Below are 27,332 nucleotides of genomic sequence, written 5' to 3' on the forward strand. Positions count from 1 at the left end.
TTGCATGAATATATGGCACCTGAGTGCTTTACCAAGCCCCTTCTGACTCAGGCATTTCCCTGTGTACAAGTATGCTGAATGATGTCCTGTGCTCATGAATACCCAGTGCCTGAATGCAGCCCAAGCCAGTCCAAGACACAGGAACTGAAGACCCCCCAAACTCGGGAGACCCTTCCTCAAGCCTCCGGATCGTGACCACCCAAAAATCACAAGAAACCATACCTGGATGCAATCAGCAGAGGTTTATTAGGGGAGGAGCCGGCGGTCAAAAAACGACAAGCTCTTTGGCTCCAAGAGCAGGGTTTTTGGCCCTGAGTGATGGGTACCGGGGTCTTTTAAAGAGCAAAACCACAAACCAGGGGAGTGGGGGAGGGGGTAAGAGGCTACCAAGGATACATAACATGAGAATAGTGATACATTCCAAAGAAACCCACCCTAAAAGGTTAATGGCCATGGAAATTACCCAGTACAATCATTTTCTCAAAAATCTGGTTTCACCAAGTCACTGCCCTACCTTGTCATTTATCAACTATTTATTCTCACTAGCTCCAGCTGTAAAGCCATAGTCCTGTCATTGTGTTTTTACCACCTGAATGACTTTCACTCCTTACAGCCAGTTCCTGGAACTGGCCTGGCTTGTTTCAGAGAAAATTTTCCATGTCCCTAAAAGAACTTGAAAGGCATCTATATATGTATATATTCTATAAAAATGATTTTTATAATTTTTCATTCTTCAGAACCAGCAGCTTCAGTCCAGGCCTTTTGCAAACATATTGCAGACAGAAATCTTCAGATGTAGTTTGATACTGAAGGAACCACCAGGCTTGCAAATTAGCCTTAGAAGAGGCTACAGAAGCAGCAAGCTGACACAGGAATTTCAGGAGCATTTCTTTGTTGGGAGCCGACTTTTAGCAGAAAGCGGCTAGATCATCTTTGCAGCCATCTGGAACCATATACCCTGATAAGAGACTTGGTTTTCAATAGCCTACAACAGCTGAGCACACTCTGACAAACATCTTGTTTATCCCACATAGCTTGTTTTGCTGTTTAGTGACCTCAGCTGCAAGGCCTACATGGTATCCACGCCTGGAAGACATGAGGTACACGTGCTATCCACTCCATACAGGCCTGTAAGGTGCAAATGCTATCCATGGTATATATGCCTGTAAGGGTTATGTCATATCCACACCTACAAGGCACGTGGCAAAATCATATAAGTACTCCAGACTTCCCTTTACTAGGAGAGACAATAAGAGAGAAGAGACACAATAAAAAAGACTTAAGACTTGACCACACACCCTGTCTAGTCTCCATTCTTCTTGTTGCTTGTCCCTCCATCCTCTCTCTCTCTCTCTCTCTCTCTCTCTCTCTCTCTCTCTCTCTAGACCCTGACCCGAGGACCAGAGCAGCAGCTTGGGCCTGGACACAGTGGCCGCCAAGTGTGGAGCAGAGCAGACCTCAACATTTTTGGCCCCCAAGCTTGGAGCAGAGAGGGCCGCAACATTTTTGGCCGCCCAAAGTGAGGCTCCAGCTTGGGCCACAACATTTCTTGACAAGTTTTTCTCCCTGGGGATATTTTCACATTGGGTGCTGTTATTCAAATACAATGAGGAAGAAAAAAAAAAAAAAACAAACAACAACAACAACAACAAAAAAAATCAAACCTGTCCTCCATGCTGGTCTCCCGCTGTCTGTGTCCTCTATTAAGCATCCCTTCACATGGCTGCTATATCAAAACACACTTTCACACGTGTGTGCTTCCAGAAAACATTCTTTCTAGTGTCTGCTTTAGCAAGACATTTTTTTCACCTGTGCGCCCCAGGAAAGCATCATTTGACAGGAGTAACTTTCCAAAGAAAGTCCAAGTTTCAACTTCACTTGGGAGGTAGAGGCAGGGAGATCTCTGAGTTGGAGGCCAGCTTTTCCTACAGAGCAAGTTCTAGGAGAGCCAGTACTACAAAAATAAACTGTCAAAAGAAAGACAGACAGACTGAAGACCAAAACCCAAAAAAGCCACAATAAAAAAAATACTTTTTAACTGAAAAGTGCTTGCGAATATTTAATCACAAGATTTGTTGAATCCTCTGTGCACACACAAAAAACATACTGCTTAGAAGTCATCTTCAAGCCAGGCAGTGGTGGCACATGCCTTTAATCCCAGCACTTAGGAGGCAGAGGCAGGTGGATTCCTGAGTTCAAGGCTAGCCTGGTCTACAGAGTGAGTTCCAGGACAGCCAGGGATACACAGAGAAACCCTGTCTTGAAAAACCAAAACCAAAAACAAAACCAAAAACAAAACCATCTTCAATATAATTTTACTGCATACATCTGTATATATACATTTATTTATTTCTTCATTCATTAAATTGATGGGTGATGGTCTTATTTTTTACACTTTAAAGTTTTTTCTTATGTTTAATTATGTGTATATGTGTGTTTTTAATGAGAATTGTTCAGAGGGATGAAACTTCTGAGAGGCCAGAGGAGTTAAATCCCTCTGGATCTGGAGTTTTGGGTCTATGAGCTACTGAAAATGATTGCTGGGAATTTTAGGTGGGTCCTCTTAATGTCTGTGCTCTAAACATGAGTCATCTTTCTTGCCACAAATATTAATGAAGATGAAGTCTCACTGTGTAGTCATGACTGGGTTGGGAGTTCCTATATAGAACCGGTTGGCCTTGAACACTGAGATTAGCCTAGCTATTCCCTTGGAGCACTAAAATAAAAGAGTCACACAGACAAGCTTGACTAATTGTTTGCTCAGAAGAATTGACAGCCATTTCTGGTCCTGTTGTGATAAGTGTGAGCCAACATCCTGTCTCAAATCTGTGTTTTTTAAACAGGGTCTGACCATGCAGTTCTGACTTTTCTGAAGCTTTTATGTAGACCAGGCCGGCTATAAAAACACAAAGATCAACCTGCCTCTGTCTCCAACATGCTGAGATTAAAGGTGTGTTTGACCATGCCTGGTTCAGCTCAAATTATTGACATCTATTACTTAGTGTCCTGGCTGATTTGTTCTGAGGCGCCCTCTTTTGACTGAGAGTTCAGGACATAATCTCTATCCATCATGTAAATTTAAAACTGTTTTTAAGGACAAATAAGTCTTTGGTACGTTTCGGTCAGTCAGTAGAAGCTGAGAAATTGTCATGAGATTGTTTGAACCTTGAAGAACTATTGTCTCTTTGGAATGTCAGCACTTGGTGCTATGGGAGAGCTTGCAGCTGCACTCATCCTGGTTCTAAGGCACTCTGAGTAAACTTAGAGTTCTTTCTTTTGATTATGGCTAACCAAGGTCAAATGGGACTGAGATTTGTGTGGCGTGTGATCTCATAAGCAGCAAGAGGAAAATAACCTTGGCAGCTGGAACCATTCCCACCCCCAATTAACCCTATATGATGTTTGAATAAAATAAATAGAAAGAGCTAGCTAGGTGTCAGTCTTCCCCAAGAGGTTCTTGCCCTCTGCCAAGCAACTTAAGCAGCCATTCGAAGGCTAGCCCCACAGTACAAGTTCAAAATGATTACTGCATTTCTCCATGGGCCAAACATGGTCAGATGCTGCAGGCTGTTGGGGAACATGAGTGGGGGAGGCCTCAACTCCAAACTCAAGACAGGTAGAAGTCATCAGTGAGAAGTCACAGTAGAAACAGTGGAGGCTGTTTCCTGCCTCCACCTTCTCAAACTATTTTATAATGAGTTTTTCTTTTATGAATGCGGGTGCCTTTGCATTTGGGGCATAGATATTTGCAATGGAGAAGTCCTCTTGGTGCGTTTTCCTTTAATGAACATGAAGTGTTCTTCCCAGTCTCTTTTGCTTGAAAACTTTTTAGTAGATATTAGACTGCTTTCTATATTTTCCCTTTTGGTCCACTTGCTTTATAACCTTTATTTTCCAGCCATCTACTCAGAAGTAATGTCTATCTTTGTTGCTCAAATGTGTTTCTTGTATACAGCAGAATGATTGGTTCTGTTTATACATCCATTCTGTGAGCCTGGGTCATTTTATTGGGGAATTGAGTTCATTAATCTTGAGAGATATTAATGTGCAATATTTTCTAATTCCTGGTATATTTTTGGTGCTAGTATTTTAGGAAAATTTAAAGGTAATTTTTAGTTAATGCTTAACTGCCCCAAAACACATCCTGGGAGGAACACATTCCTTAGTAAAAGGACACCTGCTGCATTACCCAGCTAGATTAATATTCAGAGGAAAAAGGGATTAACATTCCTCAGACCACAGGGAAGGGAACCCACCTGCATGTGGGGAAGGCCCAGAGCATGTAGACAGACTAACCCTTGACACTTACAGACAAGGGAGGTCCTTGCCACCTCATTTCCCAAAGACCAATCAGTTTAAAAGTCACACTGCCCTGCCAATCATATTGTGCCTAGTCACTGTTTCTCTAGTCCACCCCTTAAGCTGTATAAAAACTGCCCTTAACCTCAACTTGGGGCTCTACTTGCCTGCATGTGAGAGAACCCCAGTGCACTGAATTATTATTATCATTAAACCACATGTTATTGCAGCAAACCCTGTCCATGTGAGTTACTGGGAGAATACATTCCCTGGTTTTGGATTTTAGAGTCCAAAAGTATATGTATGTGTGGTTGTCTTCTTTTGATTTTATTGATGTTGTATCATTTATTCCTTATATTTTTTTGAGTGTAGTTAACCTCTTTGTATTGGACTTTTCCTTCTAGTAATTTCTGACCGGCTTTCTCTTAGACATTTTTTTTTTCCCCAAGTAATTTCTCCTAGTATACCTAACAGCTATCTGAAACTCATTATGTAGTCTATGCTAACCTGTATGTCAGAGTAATCCTCTGGCCTCAGGGTAGTGTTATAAAATAGAATGTGTACGGTTTGATTAGATCTCTGTGAAGACAATAAAATGAACTGACACCTGGTGAATATGAGAACGCTTTCACAAAGTCACTGCACAGACACTAATGCTTTCTTCTTCTTTTTGCCAATTATAAGTTTGAATAATTTTATATTTACATAAAATAATACTTTCATGCATCATATAGTTTAGTACATTTATATCAAAATGAATACAAACACAGAATTCGAGTATATCTGGTCTTGATTTAACTTTGGTAAGTGGTATTTATCTAGAAAATCATTCATTTCTTTTAAATTTTCTAGGTTTGTGTACTACATGATTTTAAATATAATTATTCATGATTTTGCTTAGGTATTTGTTATCTCCTCATTTTCTTTTCTGATTTTATCAATTTGTATATTTTCTTTCCATCACTCAATTAGTTTCATTAAGGAATTATTGATCTAGGCGATGTTTTTTAAAGAACTAACTCTTTGTTTCATCGATTACATGTACTTCTCTCTCTGTCACTCACTCCCTCTCTCCTATCTTTCCCTCTTTCTCTTCTTCTTCCTCTCCCCATCCCTCTCTCTGTCTATGTCTCTCTCTCTTTGTATTTCATTTATTTCAACCTTCTGTTTGATAAATCCCTGCCATCTACTCCTGTTTTATATGTTTACTTCTCTATATTCTATAGTTTTCATCTGTGTTGTTATTATGGTAGTATGGGATCTCTTTATATTTTATGTAAGCATTTAGTTCTATTTACTTCCTCTTAGCACCACTTTCATTGTGCCCAGAAGACTGGTTATATTGTGTTTTCATTTTTATTGAATTTTCAAAGTCTTTCTTTATTCCTCTCTTGACACCGTTTCATTGAGTAGAGAGTTGTTCAGTTTCTATGAGTTTTTATGTTTCTGGTTATTTTTTCTTGTTCTTGAAATCCAGCTTTAATCCATGGTAATTTGGTGAAAAGAAGGGATTTTTTTTCAATTTCCAGTATCTGTTGAAAATTGCTTTGTAAACAAGTATGTGATTAATTTTGAAGACAGTTCTCTGAGGTACTGAGAAACATGTATATTCTTTGGTTTAGGGTGAAACATTATATAGTATTTGCTATGTCCATTTGGTTAGTATCTGTAAGCTTCAGTGTTTGTTTGTTAACTTATCTGAAAGCATAACAGAGTATCATTGATAAAGTCAGGAATTGCTGCTTGTCCATTTCATCTTAATATTTTTTGTGTGTATGATTCCTTGCATGCGTGCTTGCTTTCCTTGTGTGGTTATTTTGAAGCAGCCAACCTCATTTAGCCCCAGGTAGACTGAAGTCCATATGTAGCCAATTGTCATGACACTAAATGTTCAGCCTCTACCTCCTGAGACCTGTTGCTGCCCTGCTCTGCTTGTGTATAGTGGGTTAAGGAGGCAATATTCAAGGACTCAGGCATACTGGAAAAATGCCACATCTCCTGAACTTCTTCTAATCTACATTACAAAAAATTTCCTTCAAAGTGAACATAGATTTATGAAATGACAAGGAAGAAAATTCTGTATGGGAGAACACCTGGGTATGAGTTCTGGGAAAGCATCAAACTGACAATTTTAAACATTCGATCTGTTTTTTTGATTAATTGATTGATTTGTACTTTCTGACTCTCACTCACTAACCCCTCCCTCAATCCTTCCCTCACTCCCCTAGCTTTCTGCTCTGACTGGGTTGGCCCTTCCTATGTATCTCCCAACCCTGTCACATCAAGTCTGTGAGGTTGGGTGCTTCTTCCCCTGCTGTTGTCCCACAAGGCAGAGCAGGGAAATGGATAAATCACACATATAGGCAAATGCCTTTGAGATAGACCATTTAAACATTGTTTGGACCTATGTGAAACCAAGCTGCATTAAAGCTACACATATATGGGGAACCCTAGGTTTAGTCTCTGTATATTTTTTCAATGGGGATTCAGTCTCTGAGAGCCCAAAGGGTCTATGTTACTTGGCAGTGTTGATCTTCCTGTGGAGTTTCTATACCTTTTGAAGCCTGCAGACCTACCCACTGTCCTTCCATAAGAGTCCCCAAGCTCCATTCACTGTTTGTCTGCAGATCTCTGAGTCAGCGTCTGGGTAGAGCCTCTCAGAGAATAGAAATTCTAGCCTCATGTCTGCAAGCAGAACAGAGTATCATTGATAAAGTCAGGAATTGCTGCTTGTCCATGGGAATGATCTCTTGTTGCTATCATTGTTACTTTGCTGTTCCTTCAGTCTGTTTTATGTACCAACCAGGCATTACTTGTACACAGGGTAAATTTGGAGTCATGTTTTTGTAGTTGGGTTATTGTCCCTATTGTCCTACTGAAGTTTCTGCCTGGCTAAAGTAAGTAGCACTTCATGCTCAATTTCCCCTAAGCTGAGAGTAACAGCTAAGATCAACCCCATATTATTTGGCACCTACCTTATATCAGTTTTAGGTCTGATCCTGGAGATCTCTCCAACTACCCATCCCATCAGCTGCAGATTTCCATTCACTCTCATGGCCATCTTGCATCTTTCCTGTCTCTGCCCACACCTGTTCTTCACCCCAAGCATTATCCTTCCCATCTCTCTCCCACCTCATTTCCTCCTACATCTGCCTCTTAAGAGTGTTTTCTCCTCTTTATATGTGAGATTCAACCATCCTCATTTGATCCTTCCTTCTTGTTCAGCTTCTTTGTGTCTGTAGAGTATAGCATGCTTATCCTGTATATTGAGGCTACTATCTACCTTTTAGTGAGTAATACCATGCATATTCTTGCTGACTGGGTTATCTTGCTCAGTATGATATTATCCGACGCCATTCATTGGCCTGCACAATTTATGCTGTCTTTGTCTTTGATAGCTGAATTATATTCCATTGTGTAAATGTACAACAATGTCTTTGTCAGTGTTCAGCTGACCATCTCTGGCTGTTTCCAGTTTATGGCTATTAACAGAAAGCTGCCATAAACATAGTTGAACAGGTGTCTTTGTGCCATGGGAGAGCATGTTTGAGGTCACCAGAGAATGTACATTAAATTGGGATAGCACTCTGATCAGGGCAGCTTAACTTGCCTCAGAGGACTCAACATGTGGTGAAAAAAAAGTGGCTTATCTGTATATTTCAGGACCCACAAGTCTGTTTAAGTGGAATGAGAGGGGGTTAGATAATTGAGGGTCCCATGATGTGGGGAGCAGACAGAAGTCGGTATCATCCTTGCAGCCATCTTGAGCAGTGTATCCTGATAAGAGATTTGATTACAGTAGCCTGCAACAGCTGAGCACACTCTGATAACATCTTGTTTTAGATACCCAGGATCTTCCCTTGGGTGTGTGAGACTTAAAGCTGTGATTTAGAGCTGAGACTTAAGGGTGTGACTTAGAGATCAGATTTAGAGATAAGACCTTAGGGCGTGACTTAAAGGCGTGGATCACAGGTGTGGCTTAGAAGTGAGTCATATAAAAGGAGAGAGGCAGACAGAAGAGTTCAGTACAACTTGGAGTACAACTTGGAATGAGTTATTAGGCATTAGGTGGAAAACACTTGGACAAGAGAACTCAGAAGAAAGCAACAGATTATTAGGCATTAGATATTAGGCACTTAGCACTTGGGAGAAGTACCTTGGAACTTGGAGGCACTAAAGTCTAGAAACCAGGGACTAGGAACTCAAGACCTGGGTCTTGGAGAGAAGAAGAGAGATTGAAGAATAAACGGGATTGAATCACACTCTGTCTGGTCTCCATTCTTTGAGTCTGTACTCACTCTCTGTCTCTTGCTGAACCCCAACTTTCGGACAGGAGCTGCTTGGGGCAGTGTGGGCTAACAAGTTAGTTCCCAAGGCTTTTGACAGTACAGGTTCCAACATTGATACAGCAGTACCTGACATTTTGGCCCCAAATGTGGGGCAGCTCGGGCCACAACACCCTGAGATAGAAGGATGCTCCAGATAACTTGATTTGCCTCGGAGGTCTTAGTGAGCAGAGAAGACAGGAGAGGAAATGGATGCTTACCTGTATGGTTTCTGATCCACAGGTCTGCTGAAGGTGGCAGGAGATTGCACATCCAGAGGGAACACAGGGTGGTTAGGGCAGATTAGGAGGCCTGAGAGGACTCAATGAGCAGGGAAGATGGTTGGGAAGGGAAGGTTACTAGAATGGTTCAGGTTCCCCAGGTCTGATGAAGATGGGAGGAAAGGTTGTGGGAAGAATGAAGGAAGCCTTTGATAGAAGGCTGCTCGGGGCCTCAGTGCATTTAATCTCTTAAAGAACAGGTTAGCATTTAGCATAGCTCCTGCTTCTAAATATCATGGAAGTAAAATTTTATCCATTTTGTCAATATATTGTTCCATTCATTGTAGTAAAGCCATAATTATTTCCCAGAAAAGTGTTAGATACATACATGAGTCTCCTGTGACAGTGTAGATTAGGACTCACAGGAACATTGTATCAGATTGTGAAGATTTCAGGGAAGATGTGTTTAAATGGTGCTTATATATTACCAGGAGGACCTTGAAGGAACTGTGGCAATGAGAAAGATAAATATCAAGTAATCCAAATTACAGGGTTTGCAATGTCACCAGACCAGGGATTAGACGCCTGCCTCGTTTATGTAATTTTAGCGGGAGTGGGGTGTGAAAGGCTTGCTAAAATGTTTTGAATGAGTTTTTTCTTTCTTTGGATATTTCTTTAGCATCATCATACCTGAAAGTCATGATGAGTTTCACAAACCCACAAACACTCCAGCAGCTGGCAAGAAGCCTGCTGAAAGATGAAGCCTTGGCCATCTCTGCTCTGGAAAACCTGCCCATGGAACTCTTCCCACCACTCTTCAAGGATGCATTCACCAGCAAACAACCTAATATCCTGAGGCAGATGGTGGTAGCATGGCCATTCCCATGCCTTCCTGTGGGAGCCCTGATGGAGACGCCTCACCTGGAGCCCTTGAAAGCTCTGCTTGATGGCCTGGATTTGCTGTTGGCACAAAAGGATCGACCCAGGTAAGTATGAACATGGTAGCATGGAGGTGGGAAGGTTTCTATGGATGAAAATGAATACAGTATTCATAAAGAGGCTCAAGGTGGATCAGGATTCTGATTGTGGGAGTCAATATCTTCTAGAACAGAAATGAAGGAACTGGGCGGTGGTGTATGTAGGACAGCTTAGAACAGAAATAGTCAATATGCAATGAGTCTGTCCCTGCCTTTTCCCCAGGCTCTAGAAATGGAAGCTGTCTCTGTACAAAAAACTGATTTAAGAAAAGTTGAATTATGGGTCATGCAGATTAACATTGTGTCTCCTGCCATATAAATGTCTTTCTACTTTGCCCACAGGAGGTGGAAACTACAAGTGGTTTGCGACACGCTACCTCGCCGATGAGGAGCACGTCACACTCAAGATTCTTCTGACAGCGTCTTTTATTGTTACAACTCTCTTAGTTAGAAGGATGCAAGATGGAGAACAAAGGAAGGACCCCAAGCCCCAGAATGTACTGACTTATATACTATCAAAGAGACATGATCTGTCTTCATTGGCTTACAGACTGGGGTCTCATTTACATATCCACTGATAGTACTATCAGTGGGAGAATTCGAGCCTACGCCTGCACACAGCTGAAGACACCAAGGCCAAGAAGAACCAGGAACAGGAAGCCAGCGCCATCTTCTAATGGTGAGCGTATAGCTACTTCAGCAAACACAGCATGGCTCCTAACATCTCCCCCTTCTTTATAAATAGCATAAAGTGACTAGAGACCTTTTGTGCCTTAGTCCCGTGCAATGGGAACCCAAGCCCTGGGAGGCATCAAAAGGCTGTCCCATCTACAGCTTGGTGCAATGGGATCCTGTGCCCACAAGCATGCATGAATGGAACAGCGTCTCAGCACTTTAGCATATTCAACCAAGCTTGAGGGGATGCTCCAGTCTCAATGGCCATAAATGCCTGAGCAATAAGTACTTTATCACGTTGTTGTTGAGTTTTCATTTTACAGAACAACCAGAGTAAGATCAATGTCCCTCCAAGTAGCATACAGCCAAACAAACCTACCCCCACCCACTCCTTAAAGAAGGAAAATGCAGAAAAAAGCCAAGAGGTAAAGTCTTTAAAACTGATTATATCAAGGCTTGTATTTTTGAGGTCTAATATCTTCAACTGTAATTCTTCTTGAAGGAACTCCAACTCCTGGGTCCAATTCCCCTTCAGATATTCTGAAATAATAGAACTGTTAACAAGGGAAGAATTATCAAAAAGTAAGGGGGTTATACATAGGGAACGTGTGGAAGCCACACAAGAAAGTTGTACGACATCTCCAAGCGCTTGTAATTGTTGTTGTAATAAGTCAATGCGCTGATTGACCAGTAAGACCCCTGAGGCCAAATAAGCATCAGTTCTTTTCACTGTCTCAAGTGCATCAGATGCCTTTTCAGTAATTTGACTAATAACTGAGGCTGTTTGCACTTGATTGGCCATGGCAATACCTGCAGTCACTGCAGCTGCAGCAGAAACAGTAATGGCAGTGATTATAGCTGCTGTAATTCCAAAATCTCTTTTTTGTCTCAATAATTGTATGATAGGAAAATCTTTGGGGTCAGCTTCAACAGGTACTGGTACAAATGTGGGAATATTCACCACAATTGCTGTCCAGTTTTTTCCATTCCAGCATTCTGTTAAGTAACATGTAATATTAGGACTATGGCAATTAATTATTTAGCTGTTTTCAAACAACTCTTCATCACATATAAGGAAAAAATATGGTGCTTGAACACACACTAGCAATGGCTCAAGCGTATAATTAGAATATTGTTGATTAATCTTCAAATTAGATAAACTGATCTTTGTTTTATTACTTTGTGTGGTCTCCAATAGTGTACCACTGACATTATTAAATGTATGGAAGCTTCCTTGTAGATTAGCAAAAGCTGATATACTAGTAGATGCCTCATTTATAATTAGAGATTATCATTTATAATTATCATCATTTATAATTATCATTTATAATTATCCATTAATAATTATCATCATTTATAATTATCATTATTTATAATTATCTATTCGAAAAATGGCCACTCACTCCCAGGGCCAGAGTGAGTGTTATTTGTTTTAAATCTTTTTAACTTTTGATTAAAATAGAAACCCTCCGATAGTTTTAATTTCCGTAATTCTGGTGGTTGACATGGAGTAAATGTTGGAGGAAAATCCAATAATGGATAGCACCATGGTATCTGTCTTTTAGCGGTCACATTAAGAGGAGAATTATCAGATATTGGTATAGTTATATTGCTAGTGAGCATAATGGTAGTGATATTAGAAGATGTATTATCACCACCAGTTCCACTTCCACTAGTTGCTCCAGTACTTATTTGTGACAGGGCATTCATTAATATCCCTGTGGGAATTTTATTAGCAACAAGTGGATCTTCCCAATATCCCAATTTCATTTTTGTAATTTTAATACATGGCCCTTTCCCAGAGCTAATAGTCTCATTTTGGAAAGTAAAACATAATGCCGTATTTAATTTTATTGAGGTGGCATTATATGGTTCTGTTTCAAACTTAGGCGTTTTGATGCATGGTGCTTCCATGGCACAACTTGTGGATAAGAATAAAGGAAGTTTAGTCGAATTAGCATGTACAGGCATTGGAACGGGCCATGTTCTCACTATTGCCCACAGAGGTAGGCTGCTCCTTATGGGAGTCCAAAGAGTTAATATCAGAAACATTGATGTCCACAGCCTCTGGATCCGGATTTTCTTTTTCTCCATCCTTCACTATTCTTGTCAATTTTGTTGGTACCCAGATCGGATTTTCTTGCTCCTGTGGGAAAACACAACTAGCTCCCCTGGCCAGTTAGCATATCAAAGCTCCATTGGGGGTGATTTTGTGCCATGTTATCTCTGGCCTGTGTAGCACACAAATCATGATAAAGAGATTTCCATTCTAAATATTTGTCTGTAGGGACAATTGCCTTGATAGTACTACACCAATCCCCAGGCGTCATAGCACTTTCTGCAAGTCTCTCTATTAAGGCTTGGGTAAAAGAGGCATTTATGCCATATGTTTGCACCGATTCTGCCAATGACTTTGTTTCAAGTCTAAACTTCAATGGTATCTCTGCTGATTCTGATCTTCAAAGACCAGAAAGGCTAGGCTCTAATCCTTCTTCTCTCCTTTTCTGGATTCAAGGAGGTGGCTATTTGAATAACATGTCTCTTAGCCTGTTCCTGTTTTGTCTTCCGCACAAGCAGCTGCGGCGCCAATGGCAAACTGCCAGGTGCATAAGGAGGATCCGGATGATATCTTCCTTTCTCATAACGAGCTGCCTCCTCATTAATTCTGTTTGTTCGTCTGAATCCAACCCATCCTGGGACAAAGTATCGTCCTCGTTTTCTCCATCCTCAGAGGACGTCTCCTCTGAGGCGGAGTCATTCAGTGTTAATTTTCTAAACCCAGACTAGGCTGGATATATTTTTTTATATTTCTCTGACTGAGCTATTTTCTCAGCTCCATTCTCTTTTTTCTTTTTTCTTTTCTCCCCCTCCTTCTTCTTCTGACATGGAGGGCTTAAAGGCTGTTTATCATTGCCTTTTTTTCTGCTAGCATTCCCTTCCTTTTCTGCTTCTGATAGGCTATCCTGACCTTGGCATTTCTCATCCGCTATGCATGCCTGAATCATCTTAAAAATAGGTAACGTGCCTGCTCTCAATCTTCCCTCTTCCTTTTCCCGGGCTAAATCAGCTCCTAACTTTTCCCATGATCGAGTGGTAAGGGATCCTGTAGGACCATACCACGGAGCAACTCTATCTACCTCTTTAAAAAACTTCAAAAGAACCCCATCTGAAATAGTCAAGCCGCTTTCCTGCAGCAGCACCTGCACTGCCACAAGAGCCGGCTTAAACTGTTGATTGCCCATAATTCTTTATCTACAGAACTGGGCTAACCTGCACAGTTATCTACCTGTGATTTACGGTTCACTTTGAAAAGGAGGACATGTACACTCCCGTCCCTTAATAGGCCAATTAAGGCAAAAGCAAAACACGAGAACAACCACCGCTCAGACAGGGATAGCAAAAGCAAGGCCAAGCATAGGATTCACCATATCTTACAGAAAAGTGTCTAGACTTACTGCACCGTCAGTTCTGAATCTTGTTTCTGCGAGCTAAGCAGGGTCCTTCAAGGTAGACGATCCTCGGGGACGTTCGGCTTCACTCCCGGGTTTCGGCACCAAAATGCGACACGCTACCTGGCCAATAAGGAGCATGTCACACTCAAGATTCTTCTGACAGCGTCTTTTATTGTTACAACTCTCTTAGTTAGAAGGATGCAAGATGGAGAGCAAAGGAAGGACCCCAAGCCCCAGAATGTACTGACTTATATACTATCAAAGAGACATGATCTGTCCTCATTGGCTTACAGACTGGGGTCTCATTTACATATCCACTGATAGTACTATCAGCGGGAGAATTCGCACCTATGAGTGCGCACAGCTGAAGACACCAAGGCCAAGAAGAACCAGGAACAGGAAGCCAGCGCCATCTTCTAATGGCGAGCGTATAGCTACTTCAGCAAACGCAGCATGGCTCCTAACAGTGGTTGATTTACGAGATGCCCACCATGACTTCTGGAATATTTGGGCTGAAAGACAGCATATCATTTGCTCTTCAGATGTCATTGGCAACAACCAAGCAGTGGGAAATCATCCCATCCTAGGTGGGAAACAGGCCATGACTGTATTGATGAACTGTTTCCTCGTGTCCCACTGTCCCTCCAAATATCTCAAATATTTTTATTGGTGGGCCAAGCAGAGGAAAATGTGATACAGGTGATCTGTCAGAAGTTAGAGTTTGGAGCCTTTCCTGCCTATGACCCACTGGATGTTTTGGAGGTTTTTGACACAGGCTCAATCCAGGAATCGGAAATAAACACATGCTGGGACATTCACACCCTTGCTTTGCTAGCCCCTGGCCTGGGCCAGATGAAAAACCTCCAGAAACTCACTTTCAAGGAAATCTATGTCCCTGTGCATTTGCCTTGGGACCAAGAGATAGAAACCTGCTGTTTTACAGAGATCTTTTCCCAGTTCTCCAAACTAAATAAGCTCCAGCATCTCTATTTGAATGATGTCTCCTTCCTGAATGGTCGCCTGGACCAAGTGCTCAGGTAAGAAAGAACAGTGAGCTTTACCCTGGGGTGAGCAAAGTATTTTGTTGTTGGGTTGCTTTACATTAAACATCAGTTTATATAGTGCTTTGCCAGCCAATGTTAAATTTATATAGATCTGAGCTTTGAATTATTGATATAGTACTTTATGCTGTTATTGCATCCTAATTTCTCACCTTAGTAAAGTCAGACTGTAAGCATGTGTCCATGATTTATAGAAGGTCACTTGAGAAACCCAGATGACAAAAAATTACATCTAGAGAATGTATGAGATCTTATACCACATGTCCTCTAATATCAACTCTGTTCTCAGAACTGTATGAACAGTTTCCATCTCCTCTGACTTCTCATGGTTCAATGGAAACCATTTGAACACAAGAAGGAGCTGAACAGATGGGAAATGAGTGAATGACTGTGGTCAAAGGGAAACCCTATGAACAGAACAGAGGCTGTGTGTGGAAGCTGGAGCACATTGAGATAAATGATAGCAGAGATGGGGATGGTTCTGAGTGGCTCGCAGTTGATCCTTCTGGGTTCTCCTACTTACATCATCCGTCCCCAAACATGTTTTCTGCTTACCAGTTCAGAGGGAACTCTGGAACTGCCATAGTAGCAGACACAGTGATAGCTTACGTCCTACCTAGAAGAACATGACATTAGTTGTTAGCACTCCATCTGGGAGCATCTTGTCCTTGACCTTAATAATGGTCTGAGAATGACTGAGGGATGAAGGAGATTCTGCTATCTTAAAGTCATAGGTTTTGTTCTGCCACTATTCATCTTGAGTGATGTTAAATCCTTTCTCTTTCTCTCTAGGTGTTTGGAGAGTCCACTAGAGACCCTTGCTATCACTTGCTGCATGCTGCCACAATCAGATATGAACTATCTGTCCCAGTGTCCAATCATCCAGCAGCTGAAACACCTGGACCTGAGTGGTGTCACCTTCCTACATTTAGATGATCCATTTCTAGGAAGCCTGCTACAAAGACTGACATCTACTCTGCAGACATTAAAATTGAAGGGCTGTATATTCATGGACATGCAAATCAGTGCCTTCCTGCCGGCACTGAGCCAGTGTTCCCAGCTCACTGAAGTCAATTTTATGAAGAACTTATTGTCAATGGGCAGCCTGAAGAAGCTGCTGCAGCATACTGCCAACCTCACACAGCTGACCATGGAGCAGTACCCTGCCCCTGATGAAGTCTATGATAACATTGGTGATGTTATTCCAGACAGATTTGTACAGCTTTGTTCTGAGCTTATGGGCACACTCAAGGGTATAAGGCAGCCAAAACAGGTCTACTTTTTGAGTAAGAGATGTTTAGATTGTGGGAAATGCTTTTTCTATAATTTGGAGTCTTGTTGGGAATATATAAGGTGAGGTCATTTCTTTGCTCTGACAAATAGAAGGTAGGACTCAAATGACTGATTAGAGGCATAGGCCATTTATATTAAAGCATTTCTTGAAGGACTTTGGAGAAATAATTATTTCACTTTATTTGAATTACAATCAAATTCTTCAAATTTAAAGTAGTTGTGTTGACATGGAGAACCATGAGCTAATTCTCAGACTAATGTCTGCACTACAGACCCACCATTGTAAAGCAACAATATTTAAAAGTTGTGAAGCTTTTATTCCAGCACTTTCATAATGAAACACTATGAGGAAGTGAAGGAGATAGAGAGGACATTACAAAGAGCATAATGGACTTGAATAAGAGGACTCTGTGTCATTCTGCCTCTGGATGGCATCCACCTTTGGCTGCTACATTACATACTTTTCTGCAGTGTATGGACATATATTTTTATGAAGTACAAGTCTGACTGAACCTTGAAGTACTTTTGTATTAGACTGCTGTCACTTTTAAGCTGTGTCTCTTTCTTGGAGAGGTTCTGCTGCCTGATATCATGTTTTCCCACCACCATTTGAATTATAATTTGTAAAAGATTACAATAAATCATTTCTGAATAAGAACATTTTTGGTTTTATTTTCTTTTACTGAGTTAGTTTTCTGACAACATTATACTTGTGTATTGTGCTAACCCTGCCCCAATAATCATGTGTCCCCTTGTCTCTGCCCCTTCCTTCTCCTAGATCTTTCAGAGTAAATAAAGACCAACATGTTCTTTCCTAGGGGAGATTTTATAATCTTATAATTGATTCATGAGACCCTATCAAAAATGCTATATGGAATCATTTGGAGACGTTGCTTAGAGGCAAACAAAGCTTGCTGCTTTTCCTGCATAGCAGGGTTGATTCCCAGTGCACACAACCACCTGTATCTCCAATTCCAGGTGAATGACATTTTCCTCTAGTCTCTGGGAGCACTTGAGTCACCCGCACATGCTGAAACAAAAAATCTCACACACCTAAGTGTATAAAATTTGAAATAAAAATTAAAATGAAAGTTAATACATCAAAATATTAAAACATTAAATTTCTCAATCCATTAGTTAAACCCATTGGGAACACTTGTGCAAAATACAAAAATCTAAAGTTAGGTTGGTTGGTGATGGATGTGTATAATCTTCAGTACAGAGGCTGAGGAATTCTGTGTTTGTGCTTCATGGCTGTTGTTCTTTCCCTATGAAGAATAAGTGCTCGCCGGGCGGTGGTCGCACACGCCTTTAATCCGAGCACTTGGGAGGCAGAGGCAGGAGGATTTATGAGTTTGAGGCCAGCCTGGTCTACTGAGTGAGTTCCAGGACAGCCAAGGCTACACAGAGAAACTCTGTCTCAAAATCCCCCCCCCCCAAAAAAGAATATGTGCTCTACATGAAGATTTTAAGGATTCTAGACATTTCCTCCATGAAGAATGACAACTCTTAGTGCCTTTAGGATGCAGGATATATATTTTTTTACTCTTGAGAAATGGCAGGACATACACAGAAAACTCTTTGCAGTCTCTATCATCTTGAATGTCTCAGGAGACAAAACCTACACAGACATGATCTGGTCTTGCTCTCCCCCCTCTCTCTCTCTCCCTCTCTTTTGTTTTCATTACTTCTCTGTCTCCTCTCTCTGTCATTCTCTCTACTTCTCTCTCTGACTCTCTGTCTTTCTATCTGTGTGTGTGTGTCTGTGTGTCTATGTGTGTCTGTGTACCTCAATCTCAATAGCTCTGTTGCTCTGGCTGCCCCAAACTCATTATGATGACAAGGCTAAGACATAAGATTCATCCAAGACGTAAGATTCAGATGCAATCTGAGTATGGGGATTGAAAGTGTATACTGCCAGACCTTGCAGAATAGCTGTTGCCTGGCCCAATGAAATCCCTAGATGCAGTTATTAGAACTATGAAAGTGGAATCTAAAGAAAGAATGGAAAACAGTCACAGGAGGAAGCTAAGCTGATGTCTTGGGTACTGAAAAGTACAGAATATATGCTTGAGGCTACTCTACCATTTGAGTCATAACTGGGTTGAGAATCAACTGTGATGTAAATCGATTATTTTATTGTTTTCTAATTGGAATAGTTATACTGGAAGAACCAGATATATCACTTCTTAGCACATTCCAAAAAAATGTTCCACTATGCCAAAATGACACTTCCTCAACAATGTTGATAGCAGGTCTCTAGGAACCACTCTTTGTAGATGATACGATAGTATACATAACTGACTGCCAAAGTTCTGTCAGAGAATTCCTACAGTAAAAAACAGCTTCAGCAATGTGGGTAGATATAAAATTAATTCAAACAAACCAGTAGCCTTCCTCTATATACAGGATACAAAGGCTGAAAAGGAAATTAGGGAAAACAACACCCTTCAGAATAGTCAAATAATATAAAATATCTTGGTGAAACTCTAACCAAGCAACTGAAGGTCTTTAAGAGAATAATGTCAAGTCCATGAACAAAGAAATTGAGGATGATCTCAGAGATAGAAAAGCTGTCTGATAGCCAGGCAGTGGTAGCACATGCCTTTAATCCCAGCACAGGCAGAGGCAGGCAATTTCTGAGTTTGAGGCCAGCCTCATCTACAGAGTGAGTACCAGGACAGCCAGTGATAAACAGAGAAACCCTCTTTCAAAAAAACCAAAAAAGGAAAAAGAAAAAAGAAAAGAAAAGCTGTCTGATGCTCATAGAATTGTAGAATCACTATAATACAACGGCCATCTTACCGAAAGCTATCTACAGATTCATTGCAATCCCCATGAAAAGTCCAACTCAATTCTTTGCAGATATAAAAAAGCAGTTCTCAACTTTATATGGAATAACAAAACAACCCAGGACTGCAAAAACTATTCTGAACCATAAAAAAAAAAAACAAAAAAAAAAAAACAAAAAAAAAAAAAACAAAAAAAAAAAAAAACTTTTTGTGAGAATCACTATCCCTGACCTCAAGCTCTACTAAAGATAAATAGTGAAAAACCCACATGGCATTGATAATGTGACAAACTAGTTGATACATGGAATAGAATTGAAGACCCAAAAATATACCCACATACCTATGGACATTTGATCTTTGACAAAGAAGCCAAAACCATACAGTGGAACAAAAAGAAAGCATCTTCGACAAATGGTGCTGGTCTAACTTGAAGTCTTCCAGTAGGAGAATGTAAATTGATTCATTTCTATCTCTTTATAGAAAGCTTGCTTTGAATCTCATAGGTCAGAAAGTGGAAAATAGAACAGATTGGCACAGGGGAAGGTTTCCTGAGCAGGACACCAATGAATGGCTCACTCTCTAAGATCAACACTTGACAAATGGGACCACATGAAACTGAAATGTTTCTGTAAGGCCAAGGACACCATCAATAGGACAAAACAGCAACCAACAGACTGGGGAAAGATCTTTACTAATCCTACATCCAATAAGGGATAACATCCAAACTATACAAAGAACTCAAGAAGTTAGACGCTAGAAAGCCAAATAACCCAATTAAAAATGTGGTACAGAGCTAAACAGAGAATTCTCATCTGAGGTATCTGGAATAGCCTAGAAGCACTGAAGGACACAGTCAAAGTTCTTAGTCATTAGAGAAATGCAAATCAAAATGGCACAGAGTTTCCACCTTGTAACAATCAGAATGGCTAAAATCAAAAATTCAGGTGACAGCAGATACTGGGGAGAATGTTGAGAAAAAGATACACTCTCCCATGGCTTGTGGAATTGTAAACTGGTACAAACACTTTGGAAATCAGTTTGGTGGTTCCTCAGAAAACTAGAAATAATTCTACCTGAAGGCATAGCTATACACCTTCTGGGCATACACCCAAAGATGTTCTACCATATCACAAGGGCACAGGCTCCACTATGTTCATAGCAGCCTTATTTATAATAGCCAGAAGCTGGAATCCACCCAGAAGTCCCTCAATGTAAGAATGAAAACAGAAACTTTGGAAAATTTACACAATGAATATACACCAGGGACAACCTCAGGATGATCATGTAGGTCTTATTGCTCTTTCTTGTGTACCCTTGTGGTCCTAGGGGCAGCTCTGAGTTTCTGCCTGTCACCGAATAACTGTAGCTGACAACTGTGCACTCGCACAATCCCACATTGATGGTGACACTCATCAGTCTAAAATTGAGTGATTTGAGAAAAAAACTCAAACAGGGTAAACTGGGAGCTCACTGTCATTCCAGGGTCACTCTGCACTGGGCATAGGTCTCTTCCCCTTCATCTCTTAGTGAACATTATCACTATGAGGAAAACCAAGCCCAGAGTGTTGTCTTAAGCTGTAAGCACTCCTGTCTCTCCCAGTCTACATAGTGCTAGTTCTGGATAGAGAAAAAAACAGAGACAGTCTTTTATTTCATTTAACATATAACTCCCTGTCTTCACTTTTATATTCTTCTAGTTATCCCTCTGGTAAATTGAAAGGCTTTTGTTTCATCGTGTCTGAATCTACTTGTTTTTATTAAGTGCTTTAAAATTTTGACATTTTTGACCAACTTTCCAAAGGTTAAATGCTTCAACTAATCCTTTTGACCTCATCCTGAGAGTCTCAGAAATTCTCCAAAGAATTAAAAGAGCAATATTAAGCTAATTAGCCTTATTTCATATGATGGAAAGAATACTAAAAGTCATGTGTACTGGACACAGCTATAGTCCTAACTCTTGTGAGGCAGAGGCAAGAGTATAAGAAGTTTAAAGTCATACTTAGTTACACAGAGAGTTCATGGACAGTCTGGATTACCTGAAGCAATGATACACATTGCCTGGAGATGTGCCCAGCATGCCTGACACATGGTTCAATCCTCAGCACTAAAGAAAATACACAGCAGCTCTTAGCATCTAATCACATCATTTAGAGTACTGTTTCTTTGATTCTTTAGGGCAACTCGTTTGTGACAGCAATCAAATATTCCACATATCATATAGTTACATTAAAATTCATAACAATAGCAATACTACAGTTATATAGTAGCAAGAAAATAGTTTTAGGTTGTCAGGTCACTCCAATGTATATAACTGTTTTTAAGGGCTGCTACATTAGGATGGAGAGGTGAAAGGAGAGGTGAGGCCAAGGATCAAGAACTCGAGGTCATCCTTATCCAGACAGCAAGTTTGAAAGTGGATTATGCTACAGGATGTCTTTGGATGGATGGCTGAGTGGGGTAATGAAAAGAAAATTGTGAATGGGCAGATGAAACTTGTCTAATTCTGTTCTTAGATTAGCTGAGAAAACATTTCCTTTGTTTTGTTGATATGCTTCAGTATAGAATGAATTTCTTTGGTTTGTTGTTTTGGGTTTTTTTCATTTTGCTTTTCAACAAAGTACCTGTGTGTGTGCAAGAGTACGAGCATGTGTGTGCTTATGTGTGTGTGTGTGTGTGTGTGTGTGTAGCCCTGGCTGTCTTAGAACAAGCTCTTATAGACCAGTGTGTGTGTGTGTGTGTGTGTGTGTGTGTGTGTGTGTGTGTGTAGCCTTGGCTGTCTTAGAACAAGCTCTTGTAGACCAGGCTGACCTGGAACTCACAGAGGTCTAATTGCCCCTGCCTCTGGAGTGCTGGATTTATAGGCCTCCAGCTGAAAACCAGAGTAAAATCTCAGGAACCCCTGTAAGAGTGGAAGTTGTAAGATGTGCTTTGATGCCTATTCTCATGCAGTGACAGGCTTACTACTCCTACCTGACAAGGAGACCTCACAGACAGCACAGGGAATATATAGTTTAGATGGTTGTGTTTTGAGACAGGCCTTCACTAATGTTGGTAGGTTTGGAATTTTCTTTGAAAATTTACCCTTGAATCTCACTGTTTCACTTTTAATTACTAAATACAAAGAAAAACAAACCTCATTAAGATGATATCTCAGTGGAGTTTCCAATTTTTAACCAGCTAGTAGTTCTTTGCTTTCAGAGTTCCAGCTGTGAAGTCTAAGACTTAACCAGTAAGGTGTTTAACTCAGTAAGCTTTGACAAAGCCATAGAAGACACAGTTTGGGGGCTAGAGATCACACTTGGCCTGGCTTGCAAAGAAAGCTTTCTGTCCAATCGGATAAGTATCTCACCTCCACTGAGACCCTCCTTCTCCCATCCCCCAAAAGAGGCTCCTGGTGTTGTACCTAAAATTCTCATCTATTGAGTTTGGAGGGTCAGGTCACTTCTTGATCTGGGAGTTCTAAGCTAGACTGAGCAATATAGCTGGGCTGAAAGGGGTGCTGGAGGATCTCAGCACTGTCTACAGCCAATCTCTGCTAGCCAAATGTACACTTGATATGTTATGGTCTTGATTCAGACTCTTAGGTGCATGGAATATTTTTCTGTTTTTGTGACAAACTTGTTATGTATCCCAGGCTGACCTGAAAGTCACAATGATTGATTTCCTCCACTTTGTATCACATGAATGCCTGGAGCTTGTAAAGTCTAGAAGAGTCCTAGAATTGGAGCTGTAAGCCATCATGTGGCTGCTGAATACTGATTGTGGCAGGAAGCACTCGTGAACCCCTACACACCACCAAAAATCCATATCCAATGTAATGATACCATTAGTTACTGTTTATTACAAGCTTGGGATTGTGCTCTCCTCCAACCCAATCATGAGAAAGCAGGACAGAAAAGGGTTGAGGACCACACTGTCCCATGCTTTGGGGCTATTATGTTGCTGTCCACAATGCCCCATACTTTGGGGCTAAGTGCTCTGGTCAAGAGAGAGAGTGGGGTGGAGGGGCAAGAGACGTGAAGAATGTAGACAAGACAGGGTTGTGGTCAAGTCTCCTTTACTGTCTCCTATTCACCTCCTATTGACTTCTCCTATTGACTTCCCATTGACACTATTACAAGGAAATCTTGGGTATTTATAAGCACAAGCAGGGGAACACAGAAAAGAAAGAAAACATTGCATTTACAATCAAAACCAGTGTCTTCAACCAGTTCTTCTTAAGAGACTGAATTTGAGCTGGGCAGTGTTGGTGCATGCCTTTAATCCCAGCACTTGGTAGGCAGACAGAGGCAGATGTCTGAGTTTGAGGCCAGTCTGGTCTACAGAGTGAGTTCCAGGACAGCCAGGGATACACAGAGAAACCCTGATTCAAAAAACAAACAAACAAAAAAAAACTGTCAGCAATCCTACTACCTCACCCTTCTTCCTACTAGGATGACAGTTTAGAGACAAAACACCTGGCTAAATTGTAGTCCCCAGTGACCCACATGATTCTCAGTGTAAACCAGGCTGTTGTTACTTTTTTTTTGACAGTAGGGACATCCACACCAAACCTTCTCAAAAAATCTTCAGAGAACCCTGTGGAAACATGTTGTAACAACTGTTACAGGCAGGAGCATGGCTTTCATCCATTGATGGTAGCCAATGGTTCTAGATATGTAGCAGAATAGGAAGATATCCCAGCCTGAGCTGCTGCTCAGGTCCGCACATCAGGGTCTAGCAAGAGAGAGAGGGGTATGAAGGGGAAGAGATGCAAAGAATGGAGACAACACACAGGATCTGATCAAGTCTCAAGTCTCATTTATTGAAGGGAAATCTGCGTTATTTATATGCCTTGCCACATGCATTGTAGGTGTGGATAAAATGTGCACTTTGAAGCTGGGGGCACAAAACAGCAAAACAAGATATATGGGAAAAACAAGATATTTATCAGAGTGTGCTCAGTTGTTGTAGGCTGTTGAAAACAAGTCTCTTGTCAGAGTATGTGGCTTGAGACGGCTGCAAAGACGGCCTCTTTCTACTAGGAGTCAGCTCTCAACAGGAAGAGTCTTTGAAAAATATACAAACTCAAGGGTCACCTTCTACAGCGCTAAGAGTAGTTGGTACCAAACCATTCCCCTGCAACCTGAAGCCTGAGAGCTGCTGCTGCGAGCCCTGTGGACTCAGGACCCATCACCCACCAAAATCCAGCCCTCCTGAATACCACTCCCCTTCTGCACCTTCTCCCTGGTCTTTTCTGCTGGGGCAGACTCTTAGCCGGTCTACTCCCATGGATCCACTGCACTCAGAGCAGTTGACACCACAGCTTGAAGACATGCAGGGCAAGTGAACTCACAGACTGAAAGCCTCCCTGAAATTCTGCTACACACATGGAAACAGAAACCAGGGTCCCTAGGCTCCCCGGAGAACATCTTCACACACTGCTCCACTGAAGACCCCATAGTCTGAAGTCCTCCTAGGAGATCTACTGCAGCCAGGGTAACGGAGCAGCAACTTCTCTGCTCCTCTGAAGAGCCCCCACTTGGAAGGCCTCACAGGTGGTGTGCTACAGCCAGAGCCGAAGGTTTATTGGAAGACCTAAAGCAATCCATGGACAAAAGAGACAGACTCTAGACAGAGTCACCCAGACCAACAAACACCATGGACATCCAGATGGCAAGAGGCAAGGGCAAGATGATGAGCAACAGAAGCCAATATACATGGGCTTGTGAATATTTAATCACAAGGTTGGTCGAGTCCTCTGTGCACACACACACAAAAAAAATACTGCTTAGACGTCATCTTCAATTCAATTTTACTGCATACATCTGTATATATACATTTATTCATTTCTTCATTCATTAAATTGCTGGGGTGGTTGTCTTATTTTTCACACTTTAAAGTTTTTTTTCTTATGTTTAATTATGTGTATATGTGTGTCTTTAATGAGAAATGTTCACAGGGATAAAACTTCCCAGAGGCCAGAGGAGTTGGATTTCTCTGGATCTGGAGTTTTGGGTCTATGAGCTACCTAATATGATTGCTGGGGATTCTAGCTGGGTCCTCTGAAAGATCACTCTGTGCTCTAAACACGAGTCACCTTTCTTGCTGCAAATATTAATGAAGACAAAGTCTCACTGTGTAGACATGACTGGGATTGGAGTTCCTATGTAGACTAGGTTGACCTTGAACACTGAGATTAGCCTAGCTCTGCCTCTGGAGCACTAAAATAAAATAGTCACACAGACAAGCTTGACTAACTGTTTGTTTGCCCAGAAGGATTGACAACACCATTTCTGGTCCTGTTGTGATAAGTGTGAGCCAACATCCTGTCCTAAATCTAATTGTTTTTGAAACAGGGTCTCACCATGCAGTTCTGGCTTTTCTGAACCTATTATGTAGACCAGGCTGGCCATAAAAACACAAGGATCAACCTGCCTCTGTCTCCAACATGCTGAGATTAAAGGTGTGTTTGACCATGCCTGGTTCAGCTCAAATTATTGACATCTATTACTTAGTGTCCTGACTGATTTCTTCTGAGGCTCCCTCTTTTGACTGAGCATCCAGGACATAATCTCTATCCATCAAGTAAATTTAAAACTGTTTTAAAGGACAAATAAGTCTTTGGTATGTTTGGATCAATCAGTAGAAGCTGAGAAATTGTCATGAGATTGTTTGAACCTTGAAGAAATATTGTGCCTTTGGAATATCTGCACTTGTTGCTATAGGAGAGCTTGCAGTTGCATTCATCTTGGTTCTAAGACAATCCGAAAAAGCTTGGAGTTCTTTCTTTTGATTATAGCTAACCAAGGTCAAATGGGACTGAGATTTGTGTGGCTTGTGTGATCTCTTAAGCAGCAAGAGGAAAATAACCTTTGCAGCTGGAACCATTCCCACCCCCAATTAACCCTGTATGGTGTTTGAATAAAATAACTAGAGAGAGCTAGCTAGGTGTCAGTCTTCCCTGAGAGGCTGTTGCCCTCTGTTCCTTTCAGGAATGAAGGCTAGCCTCTTTGTGAGTTTCTCTCCCTACTGTGGAACCTATGACCAAATTCAATCAAGCCGTTCTGGAAACCGCATGTCCAAAATTGCTGTTCCACACCAAAAGTTGCAAGCCATCCTCCTGCCTCAGCCTTCTTGAGTAGCTAGCTAACACAACTGATGAATGACAGAGCATCCAACTCAGTTATATATTACAGGAAAGAATGCACAGTTGGGATGATGTGTTTGTCACAAAGTCCTCAGAGGATAATTTTAGGAGAATCTGTGTACACGTCTAGAGTCAGGAACAGAGTATTGCCAATGGGACACACACTCAGGACCATGTGCATCACATGCAAAGAAAACTCAGCCATGTGTGTTGGTTTACAACAGTCATCCTATCACATGGAATGCTGAGGCAGGAGTGCTGGGAATTGGGGTTTTACATCAACCTTAGCTACAGATCAAGACCTTGCCAAAACACAAGTTAAAATGAGTAGATAAATAGCTACTAAATTAATGAACAAAATCCTCATTTTGGGGAGTGGTTTAGTTAATGGGCTCTCGAGTTCCACTCCAGTTTCAATTTTGTGGTTTTCCCAAAAGAAAATCATTCAGTCTAGACACTATCCTATCAATCCATTGAGATCTGCCTGTTTCTTACTCTGGAGTGATGAGATTAATATGTATGAAATGAAAACATGGGAATTTGTTTGTTTTGTTGTTTGTTTTGACATTAAGGCTCTCTGTATACCACTGGCTATTCTGGATCTCTCAATGTAGACCAGGCTGGCCTCATACTATATCTTTCTTTCCTTTTTTCTTTCTCTTTTATTCAGGGGAATAAAAAGATTTTTTTCCTCAGAAGAAACAAGTTAGGGAAATATTTACAATCCACATTAACTTGCAGTTGGTCCTAACCCTTGTGGGAACAGTTGTTTAAAATGTTAGGTGTTTTCTTCAGACAGGAAGAACATGGAAGATGCTTGAAGATTGCATCTTTTTTCCCTGAAAGATATGTGAGACAAACAGAATTTGCTGAGACCATCTCTCCAAGCAGCCCCTCACTCTTCTCTTTGGAAGCTGTGCCTCAACTATACATCTAGTCAGCACTCAGACCACATGCTTCTTCTTCCTCTAAATCAACCCCATTTCCAACCACTTGAGCTCTCCAAATCTCCATGGCCCTGCACTAAAATACCTACTAAGATCCTGTCTGTACTTCTGCTTTCACACCTTGTGAGCTGGGAAGTCAGGCTCCTAGTAAAAAAACTTCC

At 41.2% G+C, this 27,332-nt stretch overlaps 1 protein-coding gene across 1 annotated transcript; it reads left to right on the forward strand.

The window, feature by feature from the left end:
• The first annotated feature begins 9,547 nt into the window (after positions 1 to 9,547).
• LOC117708384 (PRAME family member 12-like) lies at positions 9,548 to 26,215 on the forward strand. Its single transcript, XM_034501979.2, is given in 6 exon segments — positions 9,548 to 9,831; positions 11,000 to 11,079; positions 14,417 to 14,635; positions 14,638 to 14,986; positions 15,803 to 16,296; positions 26,070 to 26,215. Coding segments are annotated over 6 exon segments (1,572 nt in total).
• Positions 26,216 to 27,332: the final 1,117 nt, after the last annotated feature.

Source organism: Arvicanthis niloticus, chromosome 5, assembly GCF_011762505.2.
Source record: "Arvicanthis niloticus isolate mArvNil1 chromosome 5, mArvNil1.pat.X, whole genome shotgun sequence".
In the NCBI taxonomy this organism is placed as follows: Eukaryota; Metazoa; Chordata; class Mammalia; order Rodentia; family Muridae; genus Arvicanthis; species Arvicanthis niloticus.